Raw genomic sequence first — 12,315 nt, 5'->3', positions numbered from 1 at the left:
GTCAGTCGTAAAACAAGAAACTTTTTGTTTGACTCCTTTGAAATGTGAAAATGCCATCGAACTGATTAACTTCTTCTCACAGCTCCTTTTTGACAACTGTACTGAAGCTGAATGGTCACTTACAGCCGAGCTTGACTGAAAACACTTTACACCGGAGCTCGGCAAAACGGACGCACGGGATCTCAGCCTGGAACTCTTGGCTGTGTTCCAGAGCTCCTGGCTGCTGCTGCTGCTTCTTGTAAATGAATAAAAGCTGACACGATCTTCTTAATCATTTATTGTCTGAGTGCCAGAGTGTCAGTTACATCACATCTCCTCTCGTCTAATTTGTCACGAGATGTTGTTGCAAAAAGAAAAAAAAAAAGTGTGAGTGTGATTTATCAGAATGATCTTCGGAAAACAGCCCACAGCTTGTAAATGCCACTTTCCCGCTGTTTCCAAGTCACGCAATATGTGTTTTGGCCAAATTAAGGTGAGACGCTGCCCCCCCGACACCTCAGCATTTCATAAGGTGTGTTGATGAAATTCATCACCCCCGGGTGGGAGTCGATTCAGCACAAGATACTCAACACCTCAGTTTTCTTCTTCTTCTTCATTTAATTCTTTGTTTAATCAGTTATTTATGTTAGGAAAAGGTGCATAAGTTTTTAGCCTGTATTTTGTAAATAAATGTGATTGTAAAAATCAAAAATCTTTTTCTTCTTCTTTATTTATGTAGTTTGATTGATTGAATGGAAATGAGAGCGGCAAATAAATGTTATTTTTCAAAAATCAAAATCAAATCTTCTTCTTCTTCTTCTTCTTCTTCTTCTTCTTCTTCTTCTTCTTCTTCTTCATTTCTTCCCATCGGCCGATGTTTCTAGCGCGCATCCTTCCACCGGCGTCGGCCTCTGTATCCTCGGAACCCTTTGTTGTGCTGACTTTCCACACTAAAATAATTTATCCCGCCGCTTGGAGTTCAGCCATGTACATCTGGGTCAGAGCCTTGGAAAGTTTTCCAGTTCTCTTGTAAGCCACCAGTCCAAGCAAGCCAGTGATTGATTCCAACTGAGGACCTGGATCCAGAGTTTCCAGAGTCTTTTTAAATGATTATCTTTTAGTCATGAATCCCTGAAGGTTCAACTCAACCAGAGTCCTCAGTCTGAACCTGAAAACACTGCTTGTATTTACCAGAGAGGGGCCTATGTTCATGTTAAGTAGGCGGTAATGGGGGTATGCTTGAGTCACAGCAGCAACACACACACACCCCCTTCAGCCCACCCCCCCGCCCCACTAACCCCTCCACCCTCCACTCAGTCTAATTGCACTGAAGGGTCTTGTTTATGGCGGCCCCTCGTGCTTTTAGGGCCATTTCCAGATATGCGACCTGCTCTTTGCGCCATGCTGTAAAAAGTGTGAATGGGAGACTAATAAAGGTGCAATTACAGCAATTGTGTGTGTGTGTGTGTGTGTGTGTGTGTGTGTGTGTGTGTGTGTCAAAGCCAAAGAGGTATATGGCTCTGATGCTTTTTCATGATCATAACAGATTGAGGCCGCGCCGGGGAGGCACCACACAGCCAAGACTTCCTGTTTGAGCCAACACTGTGGTTTGGACGCCACTGAATCACCACCACCACCACCACCACCACCACCACCACCACCACGGAGCAGCCAGTCCTGCATCTCCTGGCTATCAAAATGATGCCTTCAGAGGTTGTTTGCTTGTCTCGGTGGCCCCTTTCTCACAAAGGAAGCAAATGAAATGGAGCCTCCATATTGACTGGACTCAAACGCTGGAGGAGCGAAATGTTGTTTAAGGCTTTAAGTGTTTCACAAGTCAGAAGGTGCAACGTCTTCTATGAGCTCAGAACATGTAATGGTACAGATATATTATCAGTGACAGCGTGGATGGCAGATATTAAAAGGTTGACGTCTAAAATCGTGTGAATCACGTCCAACGTCAGACGTTGCGTCATCCTCATGTGAGGAGTCTGTAAAATAGCCACAGTAAATAAAGATTCCGCTGGAGCAGCTTTACAGCTAGCGTGGCTATAGAATACCCACAATGCACTTGTGCCCGATGTGCAAAGCTCTGACGGACCGAACTGAAATGAGTAACTTTCTTTTTTCTCTGGCTGAGTTAGCACCAGTATCTTGCTAACATGTTAACGGATAGTCAAAGAGTCCAAGACAAACAACTCAAACTGGCAGTTTAGAAGTGACAATACCAGCCGTCTTGTTTGCTGCATTGGTGAATTTTTTTTTGGTCACGTTCATGTGCATTTAAATGCATGCAGATTTTTCTTTCATCTGTTCCGCCACTGTATTCATGCCAAAAAAAGCAAACCTGCTCACCGCTAATCTCTTGCTAACAAGTAGTCAAATCTTGAGGTTACACATGACTGTTAATATTTTGTCAGCGCAATCTGGCTTTGCTGTGAAAATACACTTTGTTTCCTGCTTTGTGACAGCGAAGCCTCATTGATGACTGAGATCGGCCAATGTATAGATGAACTGACAATACAGTATAGTTTAAAGTCTACATGGAAACATTTGCCTTCTGTGAGTAATTTCCACTCTCCCCTCGCTCTGCTGCTGTCGTCCTGCAGACTGAAAGGCCGGAACGTGGAATGCGTCTGAGGGATAAATTAGCCGCCGGCCTGTAAATCAGCGGGAAGGAAGCCACAGAGGTCCGCGGCGACATGACCCGGGAAGCTTTGGCGTGAATGGCGGCGGCGGGGAGGGACGAGCAGTGGGAGGACGGAGCACCGTGAGTTACGGCGCCGCCGGGGCCGTAAACAACTCGCGGGCAAAAGGGGCCGTTGTAGCGAACGAGACCAAGCAGGGGTCAAATGCGCGACCCCGAGACGTTTATGTGTCTCCGCTATTCAGCGCGTTGAATAGCGTTTGGCATTCACGTCCCCGAAGTGAGAAGGACACAAAAAATGTTTTCAAGCCAAGTCAAAATGTTTGTGGGTCTGCGTTGTTGCAGATCCAGAACCAAGCGTCTGAAAGAACCACGCCGCTCTTTCCTTTTTCCTGCCGAGCAAATGTCAAATTTTTCATCCAATGCGAAGGAAAAGGGAGCCGATGTGTTGTTTGTTTTTCACCCCGACAGAGCAACTTTACACAGCGGATTGTCTAAAATCTCTCCAGTTCTAGGGAACTGAATATTTTGCTCTCTGTTTACGGCCCGCAGCTAAAAGCTGACGCCTGATTTTTCAACAAATGTCTTTTTTTGAAAAGAAACAACTGACAATTGATGGCTTTGATTGTGGAAAAAAAGCTATTCCAGACACCTTCAGGCCGGATGTATTGCTAAAAATAAAAGATGGATTGATTGATTGATTGATTGATTGATTGATTGATTGATTGATTGATTGATGGCACTTCTAAATCCTCCTTGAGCCCTGGCAACCTGTGTACAGAAAGGGAAAAGATTTTATTGTTGTCTGTAAGTTCTTTGGATAACTGATAACCATCCTGTGCAACTGAAGTATTTAAAAAATATATATTTTTAAATATTTCTTTTTGTGCTCACCACAGACTGACAGAATGTCTCCGTTGGGGAGAAAAGGGTTGAAAAAAAAAAGCTTCATCTGCAACTATTCACACGACACCAAATCACAATTTATAAGCCGCTCTTCCTGTTATTGCCTCACCTTCATCCACAGCCACTGTAAATCATCCTCCTGATTGACTTTGACGGACGGGTTTGCACGCACGTCCTCAGCAGACCTCCACGCGCGACTGAGAGCTGATAAGACGCGTCAAGTCCGTGCACGCCGTCCACGTTTCGTATCTCCTGCAGCTAAACGTGTCGCCGCCATCAATCATCTTCAGTCACTGCAGCGTCTCGCTGCGTCGTCACAGCTCACCCTCGCGATAAATCAGGGACGGGTTATGAGTTTTATTATTCATATAACATCATTCATCACGTGTGCGTCATGTGTTTACTTCGGAACTTCTGTCTCTGAATTTAAAAAGATGTCTTACGGCAATTCATAAATCCAAATCCTTATTACTGATTTAAAAACAGCAAGTTATCCTGTGATGTTGTTTTTTTGTTTTTTTTAATAAGTCGTGTATTTGATCCAGGTGGTGCTTTTCCTCCAAGATATGTAATGCAGAGCACTTTATGAAAAACATTACTAGAAGAAAGAAAGCATGCACACACACACACACACACACACACACACACACACACACACACACACACACACACACACACAGACACACCAACAATCCGTTCACACCCACACACGTTCACATCATGGCAGGATTGCTACACACTCATCCAGTCATGCACAATACGCACAATGAAAAGTACAAGTAAGGCCTCTCGCTCTTGATTTCATTTTCAGAGACAATGCCAGAAGTTTTCCAATGGGCTCTTCCCCAGATGGACGCGTGAGATAAAAGCAACCTGCTTGACATTCCGGTGTGACTGTGAGATTCATAAATCTGAAGATCAAAGACTGACTGGCCTCGGGTCAGAACACTTTTTCACTCATATTTGTGTTTTTCCTGCTTTGTTTTGTTTTGAGTTCACATCTAAGTTTTCTTTTTCTTTTCGTGTGATAACTTTAAAAAACTTTAAAAATGTGCTTTTGGACCAAGTTGCAAATGAAAAGGCTGCCAAGGCCCATGCTGTTTTTCTGTTTTTTTGGTCCGACAGTCGTGAGAATGTTTCTGTCAGTTTGCCCGGCAGCTTGTCGTCTCTTATCTGCAGCACCGCCTTGGAGGACGAACACACCGAGTGAAAACCATGACAGACTCTATTTAGTGATATGTTTAAATCATAAATCACAAGTCGTTGTTTTTTTGTCTGCTTATTTCACTCACCGATCAAACGGCTCTCACTGAATTAAGTCTCAGTCTGTCAGAATGAAGATTTGTGACGATGACAGTGTGCTTGTAAACGTGTTCCTGTGAGTGATAATGTCTGGGCTTGTCCAGGAGCCAAGGTCTTCTTTTTTTCTTTTCTTTTTTCTTTTGCTCCTGCGGCACGGTGAGTCGGCTTTGCAATCAGGAAGATGAGGAGGAAGAGCAGGAAGAGGAGAAGGAGGAAAGAGTGAGGAGGAGGTGAAGGTGAAGGAACAGGAGGAGGAAATGGACGAGAAGGACGTGGAGGAGGAGGAAGAGGAAGAGGAGGAAAATTGGGATGAAGAGGATGAGGTGGTGGAGGGTGAAGAAGAGATGGAGGAGGTGGAGGAAGAGGAGGAAAAAGGGGAGGAAGAAGGGCCTCCTTATCGGCTAATGGATGACTGCTCCTTCAGACGGATGCCGTTCCTCTCTGTTCCTCCACATCGCTTTCATCTCAAACATAATAATTCCAGCTAAACACCACCCGCTGGAAGAGGCGGAGCCGGGCCTGTGATTGGCTGATCTCCCATCGTGAAGTATTTGAGAGGCTCCACCATCGATCGCTGGAGCTTTTTCGTCTTGGCCTCGTGTTGCCGCGCCGTTATCTCCCATTTAAAGAGCAGCGTGTTGAGAAAACTCGCAGCTGCACATAAATCACGTGGCACCGGGGTTCCATCCATGCCTGGGAGGGAGGAAGGGAGGGGAGGAGGGGGAGGGATCATCAATCACACTCAGGCAGGAGGGGGGAGGAGGGGCTGCTCTCGTTATCCTCATCATCATCATCCTCGTTAAGCGATGCCGAGTCGGGACAGAAAACTAGAAGGCGTGAGCTCCAGAGGCGGCTTGGTCACCTGATAGTGCAGGCCGAGTGGTGAGTCATTACGTCTGGTTCTTCTTCAGGAGGCTGATTTACATGGTGTGACTCTGATGCTGCTGCCAGGCCCAGGAATCAAACCCACAACCTTCTTATGTGACACGGAAGAGGAGTCTCCTCTTCTGGAGTCTGAGCTGCCTTTGTCCTCGCTAATGAAGCACCGAGTGGCTAATTAATAGATCAGCTGGGTGGAGGGGGGCGGGGGGGCAAGGTCCCTGCAACAGATGGATGGCTGTGAGTCCACTGAGCAGATAAATAAATCGAATAAATCAGTGAGTGAGTGAGTGAGTGAGTGAGTGAGTGAGTGAGGGCTGCCAAAGCTGCTTTATTCCAGAGGAAGCGACCGCTGTGATGTCCTGGCAGGGCGGCTGTGCAAGCAGCCAGAGGGAGGATTTAGAATGATAAGGAAACAAGAGAGCGGCCGACTGTTGGCCCGGGGCGGAATCAGATCTGGACCGCCTCGGGGATCTCTGACTGCTGATCGGATCGTTTTGTGTAAATACCAGGCTGGCACGCTGCGGGCCGACATGAGCTGCAACACCAAAACACACACGCACACACGCGCACACATCCCCCGGAGCCTCGGGGAACTTTGGCTGTGAAAGCATTGGAGGCTGGCGACCTGACATCAACAACAACAAGTCTGAGTCTCCGTAGGGGCTGCGATGATGATGAGACGATGTTTTAGCACCGAGTGCGGCTGTGTAAAATACAAAGACCCCGGAGAGAAATGAAGCCGTCTAAAGTGCATAATGGCAGAGATTGTGCAATTATCTATACATCTGTAGCTGTGTTCAAAAATAACACTGAGCCGCGCTATTACAACGGCAAAAATAACTGATTACATTAGAGGTCCAGTGTAGAATTCGTAAGGAATGGCAGTGCCAGATGGCAGCCAACGAGGAGCAAGACTCTGTTCTGCTCTATGTAAATTCTTATATGTGTACATATATATATATATATATGCCTTTTACCAGCTGGTTAATATGACAAACACAAATTTGAATCGCAACATTGTTGATCGTGACCCCCTCCTCAAAAAACAAAACAACACAAACAAACAAACAACCCTTTAGAGTGACAAAGTCAGACAGCGTCCATGAGATTATCATATATAAAACAATAATTTATTATTTCTCTCATTTTACAAGACATCAAATCGTGTGGCTAACTATAGGATTCATTATGGGATGTTATTGCAATAAAGTACACGGAACCCTAAGAGTGCGATACTGACTACGAGGAGCTTCGACAGACAGAGACACCGGGACATCCAGAGGGAGGGAACACAACCTTCAGCTACACACTGGCGTCAGGTTGTGTGAGCGTGTCGACAGGGTGGAACGCACGGTTCGTCGCTGGCGGCGTCAACTTTGGGGAAAAATCAGCACCGTTGGAGGGAAAATTCAAACTAATAAAACACATTCAGCACAATTATAATGTTGTTGTTTTTTTTTATTATTTAATTTACAAACATCCTTCCAAGAAGGGCTGTGTTGTTTTCTACCTTGCAGGAAAAAGAAATAGCGTCGTTTCCATAAAAGCGTAGCAGTAAAATACTGATAAGTGATATATAGTACGAACAAAACAAACATAACATCGTGTAAATGCTGGCTGTTATGTATGGCACGCGGTCTTTACACACTTTCCAAACCTTCCAAAAAAAAAAAAAAAAAAGAAGTAAAAAACAGAACAAAAAAAAAACTTGGTGTTTATGTTTCTGAACATTCTTCAAAAATCAGGCACAGCGGTAGAAAACATTACTGAGGGAGTTTAAGAAAGTGTTGCTCTTTTGTTTCCAAAGTCATTCTCATCATCGTACCGTCCACCATCACAGAAAGCAGCCCCACGCAGGCCCCACCCCCTGACCTAAGCCCTGCCCACCTACTTCCTCCACTCCTCCTCCTCCTCTTCCTCCGCTTTCCTTATTTCCTATTTACAGAACGTTGCCACATTGAACGAGGCAGGAATCTCTACCCCAAGCGGTAGTGTCCTATGTACAGTTCCGCTGCGGTGCGGTGCAGTGCGCCCCCTCCTGGCACCCACCGCATTAAAAAAAAGTAAAGAAAAGAAAAACGAACGCAGAAGCTGTGGCGGCGCCTCAGACGGTGGTGACGGACAGCAGCGAGTTGTAGACCCGGGTGCCGTCCGGGGACTTGGTTCCGTGGGTCAGCAGTTCCTGGATGGTCATCCAGTTGTCAAAGATCTTCTTGTTGCGCTTCTTCATCATCTTCTTGTGGCTGAGTTCGATGATGTTGGGCTCCCGCTGCCTGTCCTCGCCGCCGCCCCCCGACCCCTCCCCCGCCCGCAGGCAGTCGGCGCGGCTCTGCTTCATGAACTCGCGGCGCTGGCGCTGCTCGCGGGCGCGCGCGGCGTGCTGCTTGCGCTCCTCCTTGCTCCAGTAGCGGCCCATCTTCAGCTCGCTCAGCGCGTCGTCGTCGGTGGTCATGCCGCAGCGCTCCTCGCTGATGCGCAGCGCGCGCTCCCGCAGCAGCTTGTCGCGCACGGGCCGCTTGGTGATGTAGCGCGTGCCGTCGCTGCGGATCTTCACCTTCCACTCCATCTTGGGCTCCAGCTCGCCGGGCGAGGTGGCCGAGGCATCCCGGCACATGCTGACCAGGCTCATCTGGCTCTGGGCGTACTCCACCGCCGACTTCTGCTGGATGAGCTGCATGTAGCTCTGGTAGTGCTGGGCGTGGGCCGGGATGTGGGCGTGCTTGTAGGGCGAGCGCGGCTGCGAGAAGCCGCGGCCCGACTTGGTCGACTCGCGCTCTTTGCTCTCGGCCTGCGGCTCCGAGGTCGAGTCCTTGGAGGAGCTCCGGCTCCGGCTCGGAGCGCCGCACGCCTCCTGGGCCGGCGACAGGAGGGACTCGGCGGCGGCGGTGGGCGGGGCCTGGGCGTCCCCGCCCCGCCGCAGCGAGTTGTCCGGGGACAGCTCCAGGGTGAGCGGCGTGCTGCGGCAGCTCTCGCCCGTGTTGTAGGCGCTGGAGCTGTCCTTGTCCGACTTCTCGGGCAGCTCGCTGATGTCGGCCAGCTGGTGGCGCCGGGCGTCGATGCTGGTGTTGTAGTTGCGGAAGCTGGCGTCGTGCAGCATCCAGGACTCGCGGCACTGCTCGCGCAGCAGCTGCATCTTGTGAGCGCGCACGATGTTCAGGCACTCCAGCTCGATGGTGCGCAGCTCCTCGTTCAGCATCTCCAGCTCGCGGTCCACGCCGTCCTGCTCCTGGCCGTCCACACCCCCCCCGCCGCCGCCGCCGCCGTTCCTCATCTGGCACTTGAGCTCCAGCAGCTCCCGGAAGCGCTCGCACTCGTCGACGGTGATGCCCAGGAAGTCGGCGTCGGCGTAGTCGGCCGAGACGAAGGCCTCGCCGCCGAGGGGCAGGTCGGCGCTGCCCAGCGTGTCCTGGCTGTAGGTCAGCTTCCTGCAGCTGCTGCCCAGCGTGTTGGAGGCCGTGGTCTGGTCGTCGGCCAGGTTCTCCTGCTCCGAGCTCTCGTCGTTGCGCGTGCTCTCGTCGGTGCGGCCCACGCCACTGTCCTTCTCGTGGCGGTGGGACAGCAGGGTGGCCGTGTCCGTGGTGCCGCCGTCCTCCTCGTGCTTCTTCTGCACAGGCCGAGCGAGAGAAGGGGAGAGAGAGAGAGGGAGAGAGAGAGAGAGAGAGAGGAGCGTGAATATATACAAGTTAACTGTTTCTTTTATTGCTGTTTCATATATGCACATACACATGCATTAATACACACACACACACACACGTATATGGATTTCAATGTGTATATGTGTACATGCATATGTCTATAATGGCTCTTTTTATTGCCTCACATTTTCTCGCATTATCTTCACATTTATTTCATCTTTCGGATCTTTAACTGAATTGAATTTAACTGTATGTATCACTTGCTTTGGCAATCTCGATGCACGTTCACCATGTCAATAAAGCTCTTTCAAATCTCTTTTTTTTTTTTATTATTTTGAATTCTAATGAAAATTGAACTGAGGACCTGCAGCGCTCAGAACAACTTTCGAGTAGAAACGCGAGTGGCTGCTGCTGCTGCTGCTGCTGCTGTTGCTGCTGCTGTGGAGTCAGGACGTGTCAGTGGCTGCAGTCAGTGATGGATGTTGAAGCAAATCTGACAGTGTGTCTCATCTGTCGAGGCTCAGGTCCTGCCAGCGCTGCAGCGAGCAGCAGATGTGGCCCTCAGCAGCAGCGCCTCCGTAGGTGAACCACACATGTGTGGGTTGGCTGAGTGTGTGAGTGTGTGTGTGTGTGTGTGTGTGTGTGCATGTGTTGTGTACCTGCTGCAGCATGCTGGCAGTGAACTGCATGGCCTGATGGTGCTGCTGCTCCAGCATGTCCATGTGGAGGTCATCCAGGAAGTCGTTCCTGTCATCATCCATCCAGCCCTCGTCCAGCTGGGAGGGGGAGGGGGGGGGAGAGACGCCTCATTAGACAAAAGAATAATCAAGTTCACAGTGAAACATCACACTGCCAGAAGTTGTGCGCTCGGCTTGTTGGAACTAAAAAGAAAAAAAAGCCATCTGCTTTGAAGACACTGGTTCTGGTCCAGGTGGGAAGCTCTCAGGCTTTCACCTGGACCTGTGACACCGATCTGATGGCCCCAGCCTAGTTTTCCTTCTCCTTTATTGTTTTTTTTTTTAGCATCATCAGGATGGTACCTGGATCTCCGGTCGGGCCACCAGCAGAGAGATGTTTTGGTTCCCCTCGCTGGTCAGCAGAGCAACAGCATCCTCCCGGTTCTGGATCTCCATGCCGTTGATCTTGACAGACAGACAGACAGACAGACAGACAGACAGATGTGTTTAAAGGCACTGCAGGGAAACATACTTTTTTTAAACATCTAATTCAAAGTTACAGTGTCCAACCGTAACCGTAACAGCCTCACCTGGATAATCTTGTCTCCCTCTCTGATCCGGCCGTCCTTTGCTGCGATGCTGTTTGGATCGACCTTCACAATAGTCAGAAGAGAACAATCAGATCCCGATACAACCTCTTTCACACCTCCTGCTCCACCAGAGGTGGCCGACTTCATCTCCCACCTCGCTGATGTAGATCCCGGCCTCGTCCTCGTCGTCGGTCCGGTAGCAGATGGTCAGGCCCAGCTTGTCCTGGATGTTGGCTCGGTACAAATCCACTTCCTGTGTGGAGGGAGACACGCGGACACTCGATCAGCATCCAGTGAACAAAAGCGCCCAATAGGCTGTTTATTTCTTTCTTCTGCTCTCTGGAATGAGGCCAAATGTATTGAACCGGGCAGACGATCCATCCGTCACTGCGACGCGTCTTCCTGCCGCTGACAGGATGAGGGACGACGCGGCTGAACGCAGACCAGTGCCGCTCCCGTTTGTCACGTGTCGACACCTGTAATCTCGCCGATACAGACGCAGATAGCGGCGCCGCGCTGGCGTCCACCCGAGGGCAGAGGACGGGAACCAGCCGCTCCTGCCCCGCCCACTGATGATGTCGCAGCTTGAACGCCAACGACCGTCTCAAATCAGACAGGATTAAAGGCGCGGGGAACACGAACACTAGCAGAACACTAAGTATGGCAATACTTAGGTTCTTACGTCGTCCCTCAATAAAAACTGGTGATGGAAACAGCCAGACTTGGCAAAACCTCTCCATTATGGCTCAGAGGTGTTGAGGCTCTCATCAGGTGGTTTTTCCACACGTATCCATAGAGAGGAATATCGCAGAAGGTTCATGGAAACACTTTTTTTTTTTCTTTTCGCATTTACATGTCAGCGGACGTGACGTACGGGGTCACGTGACCAGTTCACTGACCAGTGAAAATGGCGCGTTATGATTGGGCGGAGGAGGAGACGGAACATTTGCAGCAAGTAGCAATCAAAGAGGAAAACATAACGACCATTCTCCTGATGTCTCACCTCGTACTCCAGCTCCTCCCGCTCCATGTCCGGCTGCATGCCCTCCAGGAAGTCGTTGGGGTCAAAGTAGGCGTGTCCTGGAGGATGTCTGAGGAGAGGCACAACAGAGTGGACGTGACACAAACCATTGACCAGAACCAGAAACATCTTTTCGGCCTGGGTTTCATGGTTTGAAAATGAGAAATGGGGAAAAAAAAAACACCCCCAAAAAAACCAGAGAGCTCCCTGTGGAAATCACTGCTGGATGAGATTCGCAGGAGCCCGACAGCCTGCAGCTCATCCACACCTTCAGAGTGTGGGGATGTTAATTTGAGTCGGGAATCAATTAAAGTAACCGTGATTAGTCATTAAAGGTCGAGCTCTGCCGCAGGAGCAGCGAACACAGCCAGGCGCCACGGGGCCAACACACACACACACACACACACACACACACACACACACACACACACACACACACACACACCCCGCTGGGAGACGGAGACACAGCGCAGCGCCATCTGGGGAGAGGCGGGTCTCCGCCGTCACGCTGGCGTGTCTGCTCTCCCGCAGGAACGCCACTTTTCCAGCCGCCGCCACCGCTTCCCTGCAGACGCCTGACGCTGTGTGTGGTCCGCCTCCGCTATCCGCTAAGCAGCCAAGCAGGTGAAGAACTCTGACTGATCGTCTGAGACTCGATTCACGCGGATCTCATCGC

The 12,315-nt window shown here is 49.8% G+C and overlaps 1 protein-coding gene across 3 annotated transcripts in view; it reads right to left on the bottom strand.

Annotated features, from left to right (window-relative positions):
• Nucleotides 1-6,824: 6,824 nt before the first annotated feature.
• The window catches only part of pdzrn3b (PDZ domain containing RING finger 3b), a 78,146-nt gene continuing 72,655 nt past the window's right edge, over nt 6,825-12,315 (bottom strand). For all 3 annotated transcript variants that reach the window (XM_076015697.1, XM_076015700.1, XM_076015699.1), the window contains 6 exons: nt 11,622-11,709; nt 10,773-10,871; nt 10,619-10,681; nt 10,392-10,493; nt 10,011-10,127; nt 6,825-9,320 (listed from right to left, as the gene is read on the bottom strand). In XM_076015697.1, coding sequence (XP_075871812.1) covers nt 7,821-9,320; nt 10,011-10,127; nt 10,392-10,493; nt 10,619-10,681; nt 10,773-10,871; nt 11,622-11,709 — 1,969 coding nt within the window. In that variant the 3' untranslated portion in view covers nt 6,825-7,820. The remainder of the gene's footprint in view (nt 9,321-10,010; nt 10,128-10,391; nt 10,494-10,618; nt 10,682-10,772; nt 10,872-11,621; nt 11,710-12,315) is intronic.

The sequence above is a fragment of the Nelusetta ayraudi genome, unplaced genomic scaffold, assembly GCF_046127955.1.
Source record: "Nelusetta ayraudi isolate G7.1 ecotype Tasmania unplaced genomic scaffold, CSIRO-AGI_Nayr_v1 ptg000193l, whole genome shotgun sequence".
Taxonomy (NCBI): Eukaryota; Metazoa; Chordata; class Actinopteri; order Tetraodontiformes; family Monacanthidae; genus Nelusetta; species Nelusetta ayraudi.
The sequence above is the reverse complement of the archived record's forward strand: the minus strand, read 5'-3'. Positions and strand labels throughout refer to the sequence as shown.